General features: G+C 50.2%; 1 protein-coding gene across 1 annotated transcript in view; it reads left to right on the top strand.

Moving 5' to 3' along the window:
- TEKTL1 (tektin like 1) overlaps positions 1-23564 on the top strand; it is a 248290-nt gene that overhangs the window by 122609 nt on the left and 102117 nt on the right. Inside the window, exon 5 of the mRNA XM_078641461.1 lies at positions 22258-22424. Within this exon, the coding sequence (XP_078497587.1) occupies positions 22258-22424 (167 nt within the window). The remainder of the gene's footprint in view (positions 1-22257; positions 22425-23564) is intronic.

Consider the following 23564-nt stretch of genomic DNA (forward strand, 5'->3'; position numbering starts at 1 on the left):
GCTGAGGCTGGTTAAAAAGGTTAAAAAAGTGGGGAAACGGGGTGACGACGCGTTCATCCATGCTAGTGAAGATGACATTGGAGAGAGTCAATATCTACAGGGGAAGGCTAAAGCTCACCAAGAGGGAAGCCAAGGGGTTCAAGGCTTATTGTGTACCTGATCACAGGAATTTCCTACAAAAAACAACGAGTAGGTTACAGTACGTTGCGGGTGAGGTGTTAGATAAGGTGGTGAGTGGGACGGGAAAAGGGAGGCTTACTGGGCGGGCTGTTGCTGTGACCTGTTGGGGTCAGCTTGGATTTGATTCCGGTAACAATGTCCTTGTGTAAGACTGAAGAAGGGCCTGCAAGAACGAATAGGAGTGTCAAAGTGAGACTAGCAGTGAACTAGGATCAGGGGCGACACAGGAGAATTGTCGCAATGGCGCTTACCAAGGTTTGGTCAGTCAAAGAACGTCAGGCGGACCACAATCGGGAATATAGGGACGTTCAAGATAGTCCGGTACGATGACCTGGGTGGGGAAGCAAAGGGTTGGCGGGGATTAGATGGTAGACCCGGCAGCCCCAGGGGGGAACCAGCATAGAGCGTGGTGGTCGGGCAAAACTTCTTGGTAAGGACTTACCAAGTGTGAGTTCGAATCCCTCCTGAGGCGGAAGCCGGGAGGTTGTTGTGTTATTTTAAAAATTTTAAAGAATTATCTTGTACTGTATTTTTACCTTGCCCGGATTAGCTTGACTAATAAGCGTCTGGGATAAACTCTCCTAGTTGCCACTACCTGCTTGACTTAGAAGCTGCATCATCTTGCGGGTGGAAAGATCGGCCTGATACACGAAGCCCCTCTACCCTCACACCCTGCACTTTGTTGCCCCCGCCCGCTCTGATCCCCGAGCGCGGCCTCAGCACCTCCCCACCCACGCACCCTCTGACCTACCGGATCCGTCCCAGCCGATTCAGGCGCTGAGGACATTCTTTTCATCCCCGGTAACAGCAAAAACGCGGCGGCCATATTAGCTTGGGGAAAGCGTCATACGCTCCCCAGTGGCCACTATAAAAAAGGGCACCCAAGCTGCCTGTTGCTTAGTGTGAGTTCGAATCCCTCCTGAGGAGGAAGCCGGGAGGTTGTTGTGTTATTTTAAAAATTTTAAAGAATTATCTTGTACTGTATTTTTACCTTGCCCGGATTAGCTTGACTAATAAGCGTCTGGGATAAACTCTCCTAGTTGCCACTACCTGCTTGACCTAGAAGCTGCATCATCTTGTGGGTGGAAAGATCGGCCTGATACACGAAGCCCCTCTACCCTCACACCCTGCACTTTGTTGCCCCCCCCCGCTCTGATCCCCGAGCGCGGCCTCAGAACCTCCCCACCCCCGCACCCTCTGACCTGCCGGATCCGTCCCAGCCGATTCAGGCGCTGAGGACATTCTTTTCATCCCCGGTAACAGCAAAAATGCGGCGGCCATATTAGCTTGGGGAAAGCGTCATACGCTCCCCAGTGGCCACTATAAAAAGGGAAGGGCATGGCTCCGCGCAGCGGACGCGATCAGCGGTCGCACCGGGACAGCGCCGGAGTCGAGCCAGAGTCCATCCCATCTGCGCCCGTCAGCGCTGAGGAAGCGCCAGACGCCAGACTCCGTGTCAAAAACCGGAGCGGTAAGAGAGTGTATTCAAAACTAGAGCTACTACAGCTACAGCACCCTGGCTGTGACTGCGCTAGTTTCAACTTTGTATGCAACACTAAGTCCCTTGTATGCTCATGCGGCTTTTCCCTTCCAACTCCAGTGCGGCCAGCACCCCCCTCAACAGCCAAACCTTTAACTATCAGAATTGGCCAGTTGAATGTGAGATCTATGCAGAAACATCACTCTGAAATCCACGAACTACTGTTTAACCATTCCCTCGACATTCTTTTCCTAACAGAAACTTGGCTCCAGGACGACATGGACACTGTCATAAACCTGGCCACCCCTACAGGATACACTACCTACACCTGTAACAGAAACTCAAGGGGTGGGGGGATTGCGATAATGACCAAATCGCACCTTGCGTGTCAGCTAACTAAAGTAGATATCAAAGATAGCGAATGCGCACGCTACAACATCAAAATCAACCCCCAGCTCAGCCTGGTAGGCCTTTTGATCTACACGCCCCCGGGTGCAGACGCTAATTTCACTAGCTCACTTCTGGAGAACCTATGTTCACAGATCACCGAAACCGCAAACTTTACTATTATTGGTGACCTGAACATTCATTTTGATCGCATTGCAGACACTAAGATCAACACACTGTTAGCAGATCTTGCTGCCCTCCAGCTAAGCCAACTTGTAAAAGGCCCCACCCACAATGGGGGACATCTCTTAGACCCCATTCTCTCTAACATGACCAATGCACAGGTCGAGGCACCCATCCCTATGACCTGGACCGACCACTGTCTAGTGGTCATGACAATACCCTGCAGAAACATCCTGCTCGCTAAATCCACCCAGCAGGTTCGGAAAAGACCATGGAGGAAGCTCCATTTAGAGGACTTCCATGCACTCCTTACTACTAGCCCCCCCCCACCTAGCAAAGACCCTGACCAAGGGTACGACCAGTTCTGCGACTAGATCAACCGAGCCCTAGACACCCTAATCCCAGCCAAATGGATCAAGGCACGCGTTCATGAATCAAGTCCCTGGTATAATAAAGAACTTTCCGCACTGAAAAAAGAGTGCAAAGTATCCGAAAGATGCTGGAGGAGAAACTACGACCCTGCCCTCAAAAGCCTGTACATCTAGACTCAAAAAAACTACCACCGTAGCATCTGTAGGACCCGGGCAGCTCACTACGCTACCGAGATTAAGAACAGCCATAATGCCTCCAAAACCATCCTTAAAATCATCAAAGAACTCAGCGCCAAAAAAACAGTGGCTAACCCAAGCACCTCACCCACACTGTGCGATAATATGGCCTCTTTCTTCATGGAGAAAATCCGGAAAATCTACAGTGCCTTTCCCACCACTCCCCACCTCACTCTCTCAACTGACCTCAACAGACCTAATCTTTCTAGCATCCCGGCTCTTAGCCAGGAAGACTTCACCAAAATATGCAACAAAATCAAATCTGGCTCACCTGCAGACCCTCTGAAGCCTGATACTTTCAGAGAGGCTGACGAGACTATCCTAGGCCCTCTGAGAGACATTATAAATATGTCCTTCTCTACAGCCATTATCCCCACGAAATGGAAACAAGCCTGGGTGTCACCCATTATAAAAAAAGTCCACTTTAGACCCAAACATACCCGAAAACTTCAGACCAATATCACTCCTCCCATGGCCAGCCAAGGTAGCAGAAGCCCATGTAAACACCATCCTGACCAAATACCTGTCATCTAATTCCATCCTGGACAGGTCACAACATGGATTCCGGGCTGGACACAGCACCGAGACAGCCCTACTAAGTGTGGTAGAACACCTCCGTACCATTCTAGACTCTGGCGGAACGGCAGCACTCATTTTACTTGACCTCAGTGCGGCCTTCGACACGGTGTCACACGAGGTCCTGCTGTTTAGGCTAAAAGAGGCTGGAATATCAGGAAACGCCCTGGACTGGTTCAAAGACTTCTTATCTGGCAGATCTTTCCGAGTCTCCACCCCCCCTTATCTCTCCAAAGAATGCCCCATTGAACAGGGTGTGCCCCAGGGGTCAGCTCTCAGCCCCACCCTGTTCAATGTGTACGTCCAACCCCTGGCAGAGGTAGCCAGGAAGCACGGAATGTCCCTCGTGTCCTACGCCGACGACACACAGCTAGTGGTAGCACTGAATGACGAAAGTGGTCTCGGCGCCCAAAAGTTCCAACAAACTCTCGTCGACATCACTGAATGGATGACGGCGAACTACCTCCAGCTCAACGCCGGAAAGACGGGAGTGCTGCTGGTGGGAAAAAAGAATGACACTTGGGGTAACAACTGGTGGCCAGTAACCCTCGGCCAACCACCTGAACCGAAGGATTGTGTCAAAAACCTAGGAGTCTGGGTAGACTCTGCCCTAAACTTCACCAACCATACAAAAAAAGTGGCGGCCACCTGTTTCGACATCCTACAGAATCTTAGGCCTATCCTAAGATTCTTCGACCACCAAACCCGTCAGCTGATAGTCCAGGCAACCATCCTCTCAAGGCTGGACTATGCCAGCTCCCTCCTGCTAGGAGCTAATGTGGCAGAAAAAACGAGACTCCAGCGAGTCCAGAATGCAGCCGCCAGAGCCCTGGTCGGACTCCCCCGCCATACGTATGTGACTGACGTCCTTACGAAACTCCACTGGCTCCCAATGGAGAAAAGGATTCATTTTAAAACACTATGCTTAGCATTCAAAATTTTAAAAATGGCCCCCCCCCCCATGCTCTGCCCACTTCTTTCAGCCTACGTCCCCCGGCGTACCCTACGATCAGAAGGGCAGAATCTAGCGGTCGTACCTCGCATCAAATTAGCCAGGATGGGTGGCCGTTCTTTCAGATATCTGGCCGCTAAACTCTGGAACGGCCTCCCAGACCAGATACGAGGAATGAAGGACCTGCTATCCTTTAGGAAAGCAATCAAAACACACCTCTTCTGTTAATATGGCACTCTCCCCACTAATCCCTCAGACGCTATCCCCCGCTCAAGGACTCATACAGAAAGCGCCGGGACGCCCCTTCCCTGGGGCAGCCGAGCGCTATATAAGCACATATAACATTAACATTAACATTACCGGTAGTAAGGATGCAGTACTGCTCAATCGCGGTTGCCGGTAGGAGTGGCGAGTCATGCATGGAGTTTATATGTGGGAGGAGAGTGCATTTGATTGGGCAGACGTTCCCATGTGATTATTAGACATAGAAGAGGTGACAAGAGGCAGTGTCGACTGTGTCAGCCATTTTGATTGGGCAGACGCTACCATGTGATTATTAGACATGGAAGAGGTGACAAGAGGTAGTGTCGACTGTGTCGGCCATTTTGAAGGGGTGAATATAGATAGGAGAGAAGGGGAGAAGGAGGGCCACATTTTTAGAACAATTTACAATTTACAATTTAGCAGATAAGGTAATTAGAACAAAACATTTGTAGAAGGCAAACTATCCTACTGCGGAAAATAGACAGCCGCTTGTGCCCTGTCTTGTATATTGTGTGTTATTCATGTTTTAAATTGCCTTTTAGGACAGTATTAGCCTTTTATGACCTGGAATTCATGTGAGCTAAGAAAAAACTCGAAGGATAAAATGACTTCCGGGGAAGGCAACTGCATGAGAAGTTCACCACCCCCAGCCTGATTTAAGTTGTCAATTGTAATTGTAAATTCAATACTGGCATTGTTCTTTCACTAATCACTTCTGTTCCAAATGCTTGCTAAACAAATATATAAGCAGTCGCGTGTGTCAGTAACTTTGGTAAATAATTTTAAGGTCAGATGCACACGACTCAAAAAGAATTAAGGAAATAATTAAAGACAGTCCCAGTCCGGAAACGGGTACTCTGCCCAAGTGGAATCCTTCAGCTATCTGCACACACCCGGGTGTAGTGCAGTGACGAAGTAGAAATGGAGCAAAAGCAAGGTACAAAAGAGACATAGTTCTCCTTTTAAATGTTATACAATCTATCTACAATGTGGCAGTCGGGGTAGTTCTAAAGAGTTGAACGAAAAATAGTCTCTAGAATTAAAATAAACACAATTTGCCGGCACAGATAAGAATTTCAAAAACCAAAACGTACCTCAAAAAGTCCCAGAAAGTTAAAAACAAAACATCCCTGGCCATTGAATTATGAGGGACATTATATGGCAGACTAAGTCCATAACTATACGGTAAACACTGCAACCACATGCCCGCAAAAATCAACTGACCCTCACGAATTGCCTATTGATTTATAGACCAATCATTCAAGAGAGAGAAAGAAAACAGCGTTAGGGAGAAAGTTTCCAGGTTCAAATCCAGTTGCGGGAACACCGCGTTGTATCAGCGCCTGGCGTGTGCTTCTTTTTTAGGTTTCGCTGGAGGGCGGAGCTCTTAGCTCCGCCTCCAGAGAAATCTCTTGATTTCCAGTAAGGAGAATGGAATACGCCCCCTGTCCCATTGGCTAGCTCCATAAATGGAGGCTAGCCATTGGAACAGAGATCTGTCCGTCAAGGCCGGACCAGATTCGGGGGCGTTCCCGAGATTTTTTCCCAGGGCGGAGTTACGTTTTTTCCCGTTCCCTCCCCTTTCACTGATGCGCTGTCCCCTCGCTGTCCTGTGCACGTTTCCCGCCGTCCGTGTCCTCTCCCGCCCCCTCCCGCCGTCCGTGTCCTCTCCCGCCCCCTCCCGCCGTCCGTGTCCACTCCCGCCCCCTCCCGCCGTCCGTGTCCACTCCCGCCCCCTCCCGCCGTCCGTGTCCACTCCCGCCCCGATTGATGGTGATCTAGAGCCGGTGCCCACCCGGCATTTGCCCGTAAAAATCAGCCCCCGCCTGCCTACCTAAGGAGAAGGGCCGCTGCGCTGCCCGCAGCGACCCGGAAGTGGTTGGCCGGCCGGCCAATCCCAGCGCGGCCGGCCGGAAGTGCCCGCCCCCGCAGCCCGGGGGGGAAGAAAGTCACACCTCAGACGTGAGGGACGGAGCTCTTGACCTGGGACAGGCTGGTGAGTGTTCGCATTAGTTTATCTGAATGACTCCTCTCTACCCCTTTTAAGCGGGATTGTTGTGTGTTGTGCACATGTGTTTGGTATATCGGGTAGTTTGGCGTAATTTCAGTTCCATCAAGCTGAGACAGCAGCGACGGCGGCTCCTCTAAGGGCTCCAGGCGGAAGTGATGAACGTTGCAAGGGTCTGTGGGGGTCCTGATGAGATGCTGTACACCGCTGGCAGACGCAGGAAGCAACCGCGGGACACCACTCCCCACCGGGGACCGTCGCAGGTCGCCGTGACGTGGCTGTAGGACTAGGCCCCCTCCGGACCCCTGGCGGGGCAGGATGTAAATATCGGCAGTCCCCCAGCGGACAAGATGAGGTGACAGAGGCGCCGGGGCAGAATGGGGTATATATGTTGGCACCTTCTGCCACCCAGACCCTCAACAGGGCAGTGTGGAGTAGGCATAGGTCCCCCCACCAACTCTGATCCTCGGCAGGGCAGACTGTGGTAGAGAAGGCTTATTCTGCCACCCAATTCTCGACAGGGTAGAGCGGAGTAACTGTAACTACTTTCTGCCACCCTCATGGCAGAGGGGATTAGATATGGGCACTTCCTGCTCCCACGGCCCTCAAGCAGGGCCGAATGATGTATGTATTAGTATATACATATAGGCACTGCTTCCCACTCCAGGCCCTCTGCAGGGCAAACTGGCAGATAAAGACACTCTCTTCCACCCCAGATCCTTTGCAGGGTAGAGTGGGGCAGACGCAGGCACCACCTCTCATCCCAGGCCCTCCGCAGGGCAGAGTGGGACAGACGAAGGCACCACCTCTCATCCCAGGCTCTCTGCAGGGCAGAGTGGGGCAGACGAAGGCACCACCTCTCATCCCAGGCTCTCTGCAGGGCAGAGTGGGACAGACGAAGGCACCACCTCTCATCTCAGGCTCTCTGCAGGGCAGAGTGGGGTAGACGCAGGCACCACCTCTCATCCTAGGCTCTCTGCAGGGCAGAGTGGGGCAGACGAAGGCACCACCTCTCATCCCAGGCTCTCTGCAGGGCAGAGTGGGGCAGACGCAGGCACCACCTCTCATCCCAGGCTCTCTGCAGGGCAGAGTGGGGTAGATACAGACATGCCTCCCACCCAGACCATCGGCAGCACAGACTGGAGTAACTACTGCACTACAGACATCCCGTCCCTGCCAGTGTCGGAATGGGAGAGAAAGTAGGCCCAGGCATCAAAATACAAGTGGCTCCATTAGCGATTTAGATATATGAAAAGCGGCCCATGTTTACACATTGGTCAGTTTTGAGCATTTAAAGACACTTGTAAACGTGTTTTGCAAGGTATGAGCGTGAGCTTGCTGCAGGGAATGCTTGTTTTCATATTAGATCAATGAACAGTGAGCTGACCCAGCAGAGCATTAACAGGTCTACAAACTGCCAGAATACAGGCCCACACTCGGATCTGTCAGGTCAGCTCACCCGGCGTTGCCTGGTTGCCCTATGGGCCAGCCCGAGCCTGCCCCTCCCTCCCCTCCCCTCCAGGGCAGAGTGGAGCAGCTCCATAGACTGCGGGGCTGAATGTGGTTGCTTCTGGGTGTGTGTGGGAGGGGTCTGAAAGGTCCCAGCAGAGTAGCAGGGTAAGAGGGGCTCAGAGAGGGTTTTTAGATTTCCTTCCCTACAAGACCAGTCGGTGAAGCTGCAGCAGCTCAGAACCCAGGAAGAAAGGGTGAGCTCCCAAGCCGTGCTCGCGAGAGACGTCTCTCCCGAAGGGTGGACTCCGCCTGCTCATAAATCCGCGCTTCACCCTGCGAGGCAGGCAGCGTTATCACCCTGCGGTCAGTATCCGGGTATTCACCCCGGGATAGGCGCACTGCGCCCTTCAGTGAGAGGTACTGGGGCACCCCGAACCCAGCTACCCAGGTCTGCGTGGATGTGGGTCACTGGAGGGGGGCTGGGGCGCGATAGGTGCCCCATGCAATGTGTGAGGTGAGATACAGAGTGTGAGGTACTCGGAATACACCCAGATGGGCATCTTCAACCGGAGAAACCAAACTTCTGCACTGTGGAATCCTCGGCTGTGGGCACGGTGGGCACCCCTGCAACCCACAGGCGCGTACACCCAGTCACTACACACAAGCACCCACTCCACTGATATCACCCACGCAGTCCTATAAACACACAGGCATACATATTTCACCGGCAGTGACATCCACCTACACACACACACACACACACATCCAAACACGTTGGCACAGGCGCGCGCACACGTCACAGACAGTGGCATTTACCTACAAACAGACACGTAAACACACGTACATCCAAACATGTTGGCACAGGCACGCACACACGTCACAGACACTGACCCCACCTGCACAGACACACACACACACAGATACAGGCAATCCTAAACGTTGGCAAATATATTCACCCAAATACACAGACACACTCAGACACTGACAACACCCACGAATACATGCACACATGGCCACTCGCGCGAAACTCTAGCACAGCTCTCTTTTGGAGAGCCACGTTCTTGTGTCAGAGCCACAACACACGAGCCCTCCGTGCACACCCACTTGTGTAAGCGAGCGTGCTTCACTTAGGCAATTTGCACCAATCTGCTCCCTCTCACATTTTTTTTCGCTGCCAAAAACAGAGTAGCGTGACTTTTCACAAAGGGTCGCTTATCGGTTAGAAAATGTGGGCATGCCTTTCGCCCCATCCCCTTTTATTATGAACACCACTTTGCTCGTATTTAACCGAGAAGCCAGCTCCGAGAGCGGGCATCCGGCGGGGTGGGGCGAAGAGAGCAACCGAACACAGGGCGGTCGATGCTGACGCTCGAGCGCTGGGCTGCGCGGAGAATGAAATATCATTACAAATAAAACACCACTCATGCACTGACCTGCTAGAATCCCAGTCGTGGCCGCGCACGACCCTCCACCTGTTACAGGCGCGCGAAGCACCCTCTCCACTAGCCTAGACTGTATCCTCATGTGCACGCTGTGGCAGAGGTACCTCGGGCTGCAGCCAGAGACCGATCCAAGGGACGCCGGAGACCGCCACCCCCGAGCGGGGTGTTACAGTAACCGAACACTCGGAGCAAAAGCAGTTTGCACCAATTTCTACTGCTTGTATAGATCGGAATTGGGCAACCGCTATTTGCGCCGCAGTCATTATTACAGAAGGATTTTTGCACCAGGCCTATATTAAGTTGTGGAGCCAGTGCTGAATATACAACACCCATTTTTGCTAAAAAATCATTTGCTCGAGTCAGAGAGATTTTAATAAACCCTTGTCCACAATGCCCCCTTAAATAGAGAGGACAGATTATATATTTCAATACTAAATTAAAAAGATAAAACACAATAACTTTGAGCGCAATCCCATCTTTCACAAATTAAACTGCAGAAAATAGCTTGAATTTAATATTATTATTATCCCAGTTTCCCTGAGGTAAATACAATTTCTTTAATTCCGCGAGTTACACTGAATTGGGTGCTAGTACCAACACTTAATAACAAGCATTTACAATGCAACGGTTTCGCCTTTGGAAAAGTTTGAGTTATTGGCATTGTAAATGACAACATTTGTATTTATGTGTTGGTTTTGAAAACAGATAAATAATTGCCATTGTCATTTACATTGCAAATAGCTTTAACATTTCCAAAGGCGAAACCGTTGCATTGTAAATGCTTGTTTGACATTTAGTCGGAGTGGCGGATTCTGCTCACGCGCACAGAAGACAGCGCGAGCCGGGCCTTGTAGAGTACAGCGCGCGGTCTCACTTCATCACGCCTTTTGTGCACCGTGCACGCGCGGTCGGAGGGGTTACAGAGAGGACAAGGGAGGGCATGGCGTGTTCAGCACGTTGCGGAAACTGGGAAGCAGACCGCAAATTGTCAGTCAACCGGCCTGAGCCTGCTCTTTGTAATGGTATAGGAAGTAAATATGCATGGGGTTTCAGTGTGTCCTGCTAAGAGATGCACGATAGTTTAGGTTTGCAACATCTGAAAGGCTTGTACACTTCAGCCTGTCAATTTAATTAAATTCAATATCTTTATTCGGTCTTTATAAAAAAAAAAATAGACCATAAAAGTACTTAACATATGTTACATATCCGTTGTCTCTCAAAAGTTTAAATACAATCTTGCATTACATTAAGAACAGTTAAAAATATATATATATTAATGGGCTTTAAAACTCCACATTTCATCTAATAGCCAAGCGTACAAAAGAACAAAAAATGCAGATCACAATCAGATTTTAAGCCATCAATGCACTCATATCACAGTTGGCCAAGATTAAAAGAAAGTAAGAGAGAAGGAGGGAGAACAAAACAACTCAAAAAGGGTCCGCTATGTGCTCCTAATAACCCCAGAGTTAAACAGAGACACCTCAGACAAACTCCACCTATCATGGCTATTAGACGTGAGAGAATAGTCAGAAAGGGAAAAGAATTAACACTAAAAAATGCTTACCACCCAAGGGGAAGGGATATATTGGCATCTACCTCCTAACTCACGACACGCATATAATTGAGAACCTATCAGTTTTTCTAGGCTGCTTTCAAAATAGAGCAGACACAGCCTGTCTTTCGAATAACATATCCACCACTCAAATTACTTCATACTTCACTATACTAATTTTCAACACTAATCCTTTATGGGTTCCAGAGTAGCGTCCTACTCGCCAGAAAACAACACCCATCAGGGGTAACCGGTGCTACATGAATGCAAACCTTTCTTCCCTTTTATCCCTCCACTACCCTTCTCACTCTAAATAACTGACTAATATCCACCACTCAAATTACTTTCATATTCCACCATACTAATTCAGCACTAATTCTTTATGGGTTTCCAGAGTAGCGTGCTTCAACACCCCATCAGGGGTAACAAGCCCTATATAAATACAAACCTTTTTTCCCCCTCGTCTATCCTTCTGCTATCCTTCCAAATCCAAATAACTGACTAACCTATCCACCACTTAAAATATACTTGCATGTTTCACTATACTAATTCAACACTAATCCTCTATGGGTCCCGGAGTAGCGTGCTGCTTGCCGAAAAAGTGCTTTGATGCCTCATCAGGGGTAGTTAGCGCTATTTAAATGCAATTACAATACAATACAACACATAGCCCTCGAGGCAGACTCTTCTATGGATAACAGGTTTCCCAGACGAAAGAGGGACTTCGAAAGGACAGGAGGTCTGGAGTGCTAGACCATCTCTCGTGTTCCATGTCTTTCGTCAAAATACCGCAGTAGATCGAAGCAAAAGAAGTGACAGCCAGTGACTGTCAAGTTTTAAGTGACTTCAAACTTGACAACAATATAATTTTCAATTCCCCTTTAACACAACATATCTAGGTCATTTTCTCCCAGGGTTACCTGTTGCATCCAATAGCAAGGGAGGGGATGCAAAAAGAGGCAGGCGCAGTAATTACATTTCTGGATACACATGGATTGTCATTAGGAGACATCAGGCCATGGCATCACATTGTTAAACTTGATAATGTGGGGCTGAAAGTGACACACTTTCCTGACACAGGAGACCCCCCGGACATGATAATTCACTGGAAGTTGCTAGGAGGAAACTCAGTGATGACCTGGGAAGTTTTAAAGATCTTCATTCCCTCTCGCTCCTTACCAACTAAAGGTACTGGTGCTTGGAAGTGTCCCACTTTACACAATTGTACTCAGATGTGTTTTAAGGCAAGGGCAAAGTGGGCTCTGACCCAGTACCCCAGCCTTTCGGGGGGCCCTGACATCCTGGTCAGAGTAACTGCTCTTCCCTCACAAAGCTCCGCTGTTAAGGCAGTGCCCTCACCTCCCTCTGGTGTCCCAGGTAGGTGTTCGAGGCCCTCCTCCACCTGCAGGCTTCTGCCTGCGCCTCATCCCTGGTGGTCTAGTGGAAGAGCCTGCTCTTCTGCTTGTCCGGGCTGTGGGTGTCAGCCTTTTCTATCTTTTTCTGTTGTGCCTTTCTCTTCTGCCTTTTTCTCTCTGTCTTTACATTTTAGCCGTTTTTCTCTTTTTCTGCCTCTCTTCCTGTATTTTTCCCCTGCTGCAGCCCCTCCCTCCAGCGTGTTCCCGCCTCCCATCATCCCCCTCTCCCCCTACTTAATGGCAGCTGCTGCGCGGCTGTGCACAGCGGGCGTGTTCGCTGGCGTGCTGCTGGCTCGCCAAAGGCAAGCCTGTCAGTGCCAGTCTGCAACCCGACCGTGACCAGAGTCAGGGACCCTGGTCCCCGACCCCCCACCGCTATGACCCTACACGCACTCAACCCTGGATGCAACACAAACTGCCAGCTCTCGACGCAAAGCAACTCTTAAGGCCCGTTTTCCTGCCGACACTGCCACCGCACCTGCACCCACACCCACCGCCGGACCTAGAGAGCCACCCCAACTCACTGGACGCCAATGTGCACAAGCCCCTGAGCTGCATCGTCCTCAACGTGCGCGCTCCCTGCACAGACACTCAGCAGAAGTTTGGAACCTCCTCAACACTCACTCACCTGATGTCGCCTACCTCACAGAGATCTGCACCCGACATCGCAACCGCCATACCCGATGGATAGAAGATCCTGAGGAAAGACCGCCCCAACCGGCATTGCTTGCAAAAGCTGCCTCCAGCTAACAACCACCCACTGGGATGATGCCTCGCCCCCCATGGAACAAATCCACTTCCAGATCCAGACCAACCCTAGAGCGACGCTCCGTGGAACACTCGCCTACAGACCGCCTGGACCCTGCTCCCCGTTCACCAATGCCATCGCAGACTACATCGCTCCCCACGCCCTCACCTCCATGGACTAAATACTGCTCGGAGACGTGAACTTCCACCTAGACAACCTCAGCGACCCCAACACCACTGCCCTTCTAGAGAACCTCACCAACATTGGACTGAAGCAAATCGTCTCTACCCCCACCCACACGGCAGGACACATTCTCAACCCCATCTTCGCTGGAGGAAATAACATTCGCTTCAGTCACACCACGGAACCGCTCTGGACAGACCTCCAATGAATCCATTTCTCCGTCTTGAAACCCACTGCACACAAGCTCATGCCACACCTCACTAAATTCCACTTTATTTTTCTCTTATCTCCCTCTCCATCTAATCCTCTCTCTTTTCTAACTCAGTCTGTCTGTCTATTACTCCCTATCCCCCCATTCTCCATAGAAAGCCCTCCGCAGACCCGACAGACCTCAAGAACTACAGGCCCATCTCTTTTCTCCCTCTTCGCTACCTAAGTCATCGAGAAAGTCATCAACACCTAGCTAGCGCACTTCATAGAAACCAACATCATCCCTGACGCCTCTCAATCCGGAATCCGCAGCAACCACAGCACAGAGACCGCCCTCATAGTCGCCACTGACGACATCCGAACCTTCATCAAACAAGGCCACCCTGCAGCCCTAATCCTTCTAGACCTCTAAGCAGCCTTCAACACCGTTTCCCACCGCACACAAGCCACTAAGACTCCCGCCCTTCCTCTCCAAACCTACAATGATCAGATGCGGAGTACCCCAAGGATCCTCACTCAGACCCACATTCTTCAACGTGTACATGGCTCCCTCGCAACCATCATCAGAAAACATGGACCCAACCTAGTCTCATACACCGACGACACCCAGCTAATCCTCTCCCTCACCAAGGAACCTGACATCACCAGGCACAGTTTCCAAAAAGGGATGAAGGACGTCGCATCCTGGATGAGTAGCAGCTGCCTGAAGCTCAACTTGGAGAAAACAGAAGTCCTCATCCTCTGCTCCACTCCCCCTCGATGGGACAACCCCTGGTGGACCCCCACCCTCAGAAACCTTCCAATTTCTACAGATCACACTTGCAATCATAGCATCATACTCAACTCTTCACTCACCATGAACCGCCAGTTCAACGCTGTGTCCTTCACATGCTCAAACACCCTCTGCATACTCCGAAGACCTTCAAATGGATCCTCCCCGACTCTAGGAAGACCGTTACCCACGCATTCATCACCAGCCGACTGGACTACAGAAACGCGCTCTACGCCGGAATCAACAAAATACTCCTCTGCAAACTCCAGACCATGCAGAACTTCACAGCCAGACTTGTCCGCAACATCCCACAACATGACCACATCACCCAGCACCTCTGCGATCTCCACTGGCTCCCCGTCGAAAAAACAATAATCTTCAAACTGGTCACACAAAGTCCTCCATAATTCCGGACACCAATACCTCAACAAAAGAATCTCCTTCCCCGCCCCCAAGAGAAACCTCCTCTCCGCCGACCTTGCCCTAGCCACGGTCCCCCGCATACACAGGGCCAGAACGGGTGGCAGAACCTTCTCCTACATTGCCTACAGGCCAATACCTGGAACAAACTCTTCTTCTGCATCAGACAAAGACCGACGCTGCACCTTTAGGCATTTAGGCATACTTTGAGGATCACCACGGCGGAGGCTCACACTTCTATCTTATGCAATGTTAGGTCCCTTGCCAGACATCAGTTTGAAATCTGGGATATGTTAAACTCACACTCCCCTGAAATCTGTTTCCTGACAGAAACTTGGCTGAACCCCAGTAACCACCCGACTATAAACATCGCCATTCCTGAAAATGATAAATTTATACATTTTGATAGGTCGGGAAAAACGGGGGAGGGGTATAGCCATTGCCTGTAAACAGCATATTAACATCTCCTGGACTAACTCACAAATGGATGAAGATTTGGAAATCGGTATTTTTAAAGCGATATTCTCAGCTTCTGAGAGCTGGACGGGAGCATTAGTATACCGGCCTCCTGGTCCGAAATCCGATTTTACTGACACACTTATAGACCTGATAGCCACGCATGTCCTTGCAGTGAGTACATTTTTGGTATTAGGTGACTTCAATTTCCATGGAGAACTGAACTCTCTACCAGAGGTAAACAAACTCCTCACAGATATGGAGCAGTTGGGTCTCCATCAAAGAATACAAAGGCCCACACACAATGGTGGCCACACATTGGACCTTGTTGTTACCACCATTGAGGCTCTTAAATATGATCTTTCACAGCCCCTTATCTGGTCTGACCATTTGATGATTAAATTCACATCTCTCCCACCAGTTCAGGGTCCCAGCGGTCACTCTGTTGGCAGATGTTCTACTGCACAGAGACCGTGAAATAAACTTACCCCTCAAGCTTTTGAGGAAGCTTTCCAGACAATCAAACAGACAGAACACCGGGGGGTAGACAATATGCTGATAGGTTTCGACGAAGGGTTGAACAAAGTTTTTGATGTTATTATTCCTATGAAACATAAACCCAGATTCACCCTGAGCCGAAACTCAGCTAAATTGTTCACTCCTGAACTGAGTCAGGAAAAGTCCTTATGCAAAATGCTGGAAAGACAGTGACGTTGAAATAAAACGGCGCAATCAAAACAACTTTATAAATTACAACCAAGATGGATCGCACACCGCTAGCCTCTCCTCCGGGTTGCCCCTTAGCACTCTGGTACATGTAGTGCATGTAGATGGACGAGTAAAAAGTAGTTTACCACAGTTGGTGCGAGTGGTTACTCGTTATCCCCAAGATCTCTGGACCCGAGACATGGCCCGGGTTTCGGGAGAGTTTCCCTCGTCAGCAGAGCAGTGTTTGGGGTGGATGAGAAGGCCGCCAAGTAACCGTCACAGGCCCTGATGCCTCTCCGGCGCGCAGGTGCGTCTCCAAGAGCTCGTCAGCTCAAGGCTCACGGGAGCCGTTTAAGTACAACCAAGATGGATCGCACACCGCTAGCCTCTCCTCCGGGTCGCCCCTTAGCACTCTGGTACATGTAGTGCATGTAGATGGACGAGTAAAAAGTAGTTCACCACAGTTGGTGCGAGTGGTTACTCGTTATCCCCAAGATCTCTCGACCCGAGACATGGCCCGGGTTTCGGGACAGTTTCCCTCGTAAGCAGAGCAGTGTTTGGGGTGGATGAGAAGGCCGCCAAGTAACGTCACAGGCCCTGATGCCTCTCCGGCGCGCAGGTGCGTCTCCAAGAGCTCGTCAGCTCAAGGCTCACGGGAGCCGTTTAAGTACAACCAAGATGGATCGCACACCGCTAGCCTGTCCTCCGGGTCGCCCCTTAGCACTCTGGTACATGTAGTGCATGTAGATGGACGAGTAAAAAGTAGTTCACCACAGTTGGTGCGAGTGGTTACTCGTTATCCCCAAGATCTCTGGACCCGAGACATGGCCCGGGTTTCGGGACAGTTTCCCTCGTCAGCAGAGCAGTGTCCTCCGGGTCGTCCCTTAGCACTCTGGTACATGTAGTGCATGTAGATGGACGAGTAAAAAGTAGTTCACCACAGTTGGTGCGATTGGTTACTCGTTATCCCCAAGGGTGATGGTTACTTGGCGGCCTTCTCATCCACCCCAAACACTGCTCTGCTGACGAGGGAAACTATCCCGAAACCCGGGCCATGTCTCGGGTCCAGAGATCTTGGGGATAACGAGTAACCACTCGCACCAACTGTGGTGAACTACTTTTTACTCGTCCATCCACATGCACTACATGTACCAGAGTGCTAAGGGGCGACCCGGAGGAGAGGCTAGCGGTGTGCGATCCATCTTGGTTGTACTTAAACGGCTCCCGTGAGCCTTGAGCTGACGAGCTCATGGAGACGCACCTGCGCGCCGGAGAGGCATCAGGGCCTGTGACGGTTACTTGGCGGCCTTCTCATCCACCCCAAACACTGCTCTGCTGACGAGGGAAACTGTCCCGAAACCCGGGCCATGTCTCGGGTCCAGAGATCTTGGGGATAACGAGTAACCACTCGCACCAACTGTGGTGAACTACTTTTTACTCGTCCATCTACATGCACTACATGTACCAGAGTGCTAAGGGGCGACCCGGAGGAGAGGCTAGCGGTGTGCGATCCATCTTGGTTGTACTTAAACGGCTCCCGTGAGCCTTGAGCTGACGAGCTCTTGGAGACGCACCTGCGCGCCGTAGAGGCATCAGGGCCTGTGACGGTTACTTGGCGGCCTTCTCATCCACCCCAAACACTGCTCTGCTGATGAGGGAAACTGTCCCGAAACCCGGGCCATGTCTCGGGTCCTGAGATCTTGGTGATAACGAGTAACCACTCGCACCAACTGTGGTGAACTACTTTTTACTCGTCCATCTACATGCACTACATGTACCAGAGTGCTAAGGGGCGACCCGGAGGAGAGGCTAGCGGTGTGCGATCCATCTTGGTTGTACTTAAACGGCTCCCGTGAGCCTTGAGCTGACGAGCTCTTGGAGACGCACCTGCGCGCCGGAGAGGCATCAGGGCCTGTGACGGTTACTTGGCGGCCTTCTCATCCACCCCAAACACTGCTCTGCTGACGAGGGAAACTGCCCCGAAACCCGGGCCATGTCTCGGGTCCAGAGATCTTGGGGATAACGAGTAACCACTCGCACCAACTGTGGTGAACTACTTTTTACTCGTCCATCTACATGCACTACATGTACCAGAGTGCTAAGGGGCGACCCGGAGGAGAGGCTAGCGGTGTGCGATCCATCTTGGTTGTACTTAAACGGCTCCCGTGAGCCTTGAGCTGATGAGCTCTTGGAGACGCACCTGCGCGCCGGAGAGGCATCAGGGCCTGTGACGGTTACTTGGCGGCCTTCTCATCCACCCCAAACACTGCTCTGCTGACGAGGGAAACTGTCCCGAAACCCGGGCCATGTCTCGGGTCCAGAGATCTTGGGGATAACGAGTAACCAATCGCACCAACTGTGGTGAACTACTTTTTACTCGTCCATCTACATGCAATACATGTACCAGAGTGCTAAGGGGCGACCCGGAGGAGAGGCTAGCGGTGTGCGATCCATCTTGGTTGTACTTAAACGGCTCCCGTGAGCCTTGAGCTGACGAGCTCTTGGAGACGCGCCGGAGAGGCATCAGGGCCTGTGACGGTTACTTGGCGGCCTTCTCATCCACCCCAAACACTGCTCTGCTGACGAGGGAAACTGTCCCGAAACCCGGGCCATGTCTCGGGTCCAGAGATCTTGGGGATAACGAGTAACCACTCGCACCAACTGTGGTGAACTACTTTTTACTCGTCCATCTACATGCACTACATGTACCAGAGTGCTAAGGGGCGACCCGGAGGAGAGGCTAGCGGTGTGCGATCCATCTTGGTTGTACTTAAACGGCTCCCGTGAGCCTTGAGCTGACGAGCTCTTGGAGACGCACCTGCGCGCCGGAGAGGCATCAGGGCCTGTGACGGTTACTTGGCGGCCTTCTCATCCACCCCAAACACTGCTCTGCTGACGAGGGAAACTGTCCCGAAACCCGGGCCATGTCTCGGGTCCAGAGATCTTGGGGATAACGAGTAACCACTCGCACCAACTGTGGTGAACTACTTTTTACTCGTCCATCTACATGCACTACATGTACCAGAGTGCTAAGGGGTGACCCGGAGGAGAGGCTAGCGGTGTGCGATCCATCTTGGTTGTACTTAAACGGCTCCCGTGAGCCTTGAGCTGGCGAGCTCTTGGAGACGCACCTGCGCGCCGGAGAGGCATCAGGGCCTGTGACGGTTACTTGGCGGCCTTCTCATCCACCCCAAACACTGCTCTGCTGACGAGGGAAACTGTCCCGATACCCGGGCCATGTCTCGGGTCCAGAGATCTTGGGGATAACGAGTAACCACTCGCACCAACTGTGGTGAACTACTTTTTACTCGTCCATCTACATGCACTACATGTACCAGAGTGCTAAGGGGCGACCCGGAGGAGAGGCTAGCGGTGTGCTATCCATCTTGGTTGAACTTTATAAATTAGCTCTGGCAACATACCATCGAAATCTAAAGGTAGCACGTTGCGTGTTTATTGCAAACCAAATTGAGCATTCCAAGAACTCTGCCAAGGCCCTATTTGACATCGTAAAGGACTTTGTGGAACCCACGGTGTGCAAACAACCTGTTACTGAGACGAAGGACCTCTGTAATTCACTGGCGGGGTTCTTTCAAGAGAAAATTGAAAAAATGTATGCTAATTTTCCGATAGATAATCTGGCCACTCCACCTGGCATCGTTAATCTGGACGATGCTATTACAGGATCCGAGTCCTCGCTCGAATGATTTAGACCTATCACGCTATCCGAGACCCAAATGGCTTTAACGTCTGTCAAATCGGGTTCTCCGGTTGACCTCTGCTCGCCTAAGATCATGTCGCTCCTATCTCACATTCTGCCGCCCACAGTACAAAAGATTTTTAACCTTTCTATCAGGGAAAGGGAAATTCCAGCTCCTTGGAAGGAAGCTTTTGTTCGCCCCATTTAAAAAAAAACCACGGCTAATCCGTCAGAGTTGGGTAATTACCGCCCTATTTCCCTGCTCCCTCTCTTGGGAAAAATATTGGAAAGTCTGATTAACAAGCAGTTAAACAGCTATTTAGAAACAAACAACATCTTGGACCCCTCACAGTCCGGTTTCCGTCGGGGTTTTAGCACCGAAACGCCCTTCTATCTGTGACTGATTCCCTGAGAACAACAGTGGACGCAGGAGGTTCACTTGTTTTGATTTTGCTTGACCTCTCCGCGGCCTTTGATACCATCTCCCATGCTAGGCTCACGGGGAGGCTAAGCTCCTGCGGAATCCAGGGTCCCGCCCTTAAGTGGCTACGGAATTTCTTGGCAGATCGCTCACAAACGGTCATAATGGGCCCCCACCAATCAGAGAAAACATCTCTTGACAAGGGCGTCCCCCAGGGCTCCTGCCTTAGCCCTACCCTCTTTAATATCTATATGGCCCCTTTGGCTAAGGTGGTGGAAGCCCTGGGGTTCGAAATAGTCTCTTACGCAGACGATACCCAGCTGCTATTCAACATCGGCCTAAACCCCGAAGCGGCCAGACGCCGCTTTGCTACGGGAATTGATGCAATTTCCAAATGGATGACCAACAACTGTTTACAGTTAAATCCAAGCAAGACGGAAGTTATGCTTCTAGGGAAGGCCTCAGCAGTCTGGTCAAATGATTGGTGGCCGGTACAACTTGGCCCGCCTCCAACACCTAAACTATGTGTCAACAATTTGTGCATAAAACTTAACCAGTCTCTGTCCATACAAGATAACATGGCCACAGTATCAGGGACATGCTATTACAGGCTCAGATTACTGCGAAAGATCTTACCATTCATCCCCACGGAACATCGCAGAATAGTAACCCAGGCTCTAGTTATGAGCCGCATGGACTATGGGAATGCACTGCTAGCCAAAGTGGGAGCTACATCTCTGAAGAAACTACAGGTAATTCAGAACACGGCAGCCAGGCTGGTCCTAAATATGCCAGCCGGCACTTCCCCGCAACCATTGCTGAGAAAGTTGCACTGGCTTCCGATAAAACAGAGAGCCTTTTTCAAAATCTGTTGTCTCACTTTCTGTGCGCTTCAGGGGCCAGTGTATCTTCAAAACAAATTGAAAAAATACATCCCTACTCGCCTTCTGAGGTCCGGTACGCAGCAGCTGCTTCAGGTACCTTGTATTAGACGCCACAGATCGGGGGGCTTACCTTTTTCTTACATTGCCCCCAAATATTGGAACAGTCTTCCATTATACTTGCGAGAAACTCCCTGATATATTACTTTTAAAAAACATTTAAAGGCATACTTGTTTTAGGTCCGTCCCTGTTTCTCCTCTGCTACTTACGTATTGGGGTGATTTAGAGTAAAGCGCCGAGATGCCCCCAGGTGATTCGAGCGCTATAGAAAAAAGCTTAACATAACATAACATAACACCTTATAGGATCTCAAGACCTGGCTCTTCGGATGACCAGGGAGATGTTCGGACATCACCCCCCCCCAGTGCCTTAAGACCCTCACGGGTGAGTAGCGTCCTCTAAAAATCCAAGAATTGGTGATTGATTGATCCAGCTCTGTTCTGCAGAAAGTGCCAGGATGTCCTTTAATAATTCTTGGATCGATTGTTTTAAATACTGTGGTCATTCAACATCCAAAACAAATATTTTTTTAGATCATAACAGGACCCTATGCAGTGTTATTTTAAGGATTTGGGGGTCCCAGGCAAAATATGCTTAGGGTCCCCCTGTATGGAACAAATTAAAATTTTATTATGCATTTCAAGCCCACATGATGCCAAACAAAACAGAATTATATGTTACATTTTAACTAACACATCATCAAAAATCCTTAAGATGCCACTGGTTTTGAGAGAGAGACTTACACAGACTTAGAGATAACAGTAGACAGAGGGAGAAAGGTTCAGATAAAGAAATACTATCGACAGAGGTCAAATAGAGAGAAAGTTTAATTTCCTAGGGTAGCCTTTGCAAGGTGGGGGCCCTGGACAATTGCCCAGTTTGCCCAAGGCCTTAAAACGTCTCTAACCTCACATATGAGAAATGAGAGGGCGACACATTGATTATTTGCAGTAATACCAGTGAGCTGCTGCCGTATTACAATGTTGAAAACACGTCACTATCCCTGTATATTAGATGTAAATATACTTAAAATTTGGAGGAGTGTGTGCGCCTGTGCCCTGTCAGCAGTGACCTGGCCAAAGAGGGCTTGAAAGAGCCGGAATTGGATGATAAATCCAAAACTGTTTCGAACAGGGCCCCCAAAATCCTTAAAAGACGTCCCTGATTGTACTGTTGTGTTTTGGTCTCGTTCCAGATTGCAAAGACGCCATCGACGCGGCGAAGTGCGCGTGCCAGAGGTCCAAGGAGCTGAGGCGCTACATCAAGGAGCTGGTGGCGGAAGTGGTGCGTCTGCAGCAGGAGATTGACAGCTGCATCAACGATACACTGAAGAGGAAGCTAGTGGAGACGGAGTCCCTCAAGGTACGAAGCAAGTCCCTGCGTCACGCTGCTGCGCACATGTAAACCCACACACTCACACACACATACACACATACACACATGCAGACGCGCAGCGCCCATTGGGCTCAAAGGGCTTCAGCTCCCCCATTGTGTGTGTCAGCCCGCTTCCCGGGCACACACACATAGCCGCACCCGAGTAATTCACAGGTCTTTAAAAGGGCATTTATTTGCTAACGGGGCCTTGTTGTGTTTTCACCCCTTCTTAGAGCCCCTGCAGCCTCACTATGCATATTGCTGGAAGAATCAGCCCTCCTCCTAACATTTTTAGTAGCCCCCCTGAAATGTGCCTCTAGTTGCGCCTCTGCACACATGCATTGACACCCTCTGCCTCTCTCTTGCTTTCCATCTCTCTCTTTCTCTCTTTTACTTCCGTAGCTCTCTCGCGCTCGCTGTAACTCTTTCTATTTTTTGTTGTTCTTCCTTTCTCTGGTGTGGAGCCAGCATTTTGTTGTCGCACTATCATGTCATAAATATTGAGCCCTAAATATTGTTTATAAAAATATTCACCCGGTTGGAGTTAGTAATAGAAAATCTAGACCGAATGGAACGGTTTTAGTGTAGTAAACATCCACTAGGGTCATGGTAATGATATTTATGGATATGTTTTCTTTCTCTCTGCCTCTCTCACTCCTCCACTCATATATATATCATGTATCTTATATAAAAAAAACGTGTTGGTGCTTTTATTGCACAAACACCAACATAACGTCCTGTAAAATCTCATATCTTACAGAAAACTGTAAAATATGGGAAATATGATAAGGTTGCCTGGGAAATACAGATTTTATCATCATACTACAGCTCCTAAAGCACCCAGTAGAGCCTTAAAATGGGAAGAACTACTAGCTGTATGTGCCATGTTGGACCAAATTATGTGGTCAGGCTATCTGAATTATGTGGCAAAAATTATAATTATGCAGCGCGTTCTTTGGCAATATTATTTTGATCCACTTGTGGTACAAGCAACTTTTTGGCTGAAATCCACAAATTGTGAAATTAAGTGACAAATTATATGGCAACTACACTGTCAATTATTATACGGTAAGCACTGCAGCCACAAACCAGCAAAAAACAACTGACCCTCACAATAGCCTATTGAAA

This window comes from Lissotriton helveticus, chromosome 5_1 (genome assembly GCF_964261635.1).
Source record: "Lissotriton helveticus chromosome 5_1, aLisHel1.1, whole genome shotgun sequence".
Taxonomy (NCBI): Eukaryota; Metazoa; Chordata; class Amphibia; order Caudata; family Salamandridae; genus Lissotriton; species Lissotriton helveticus.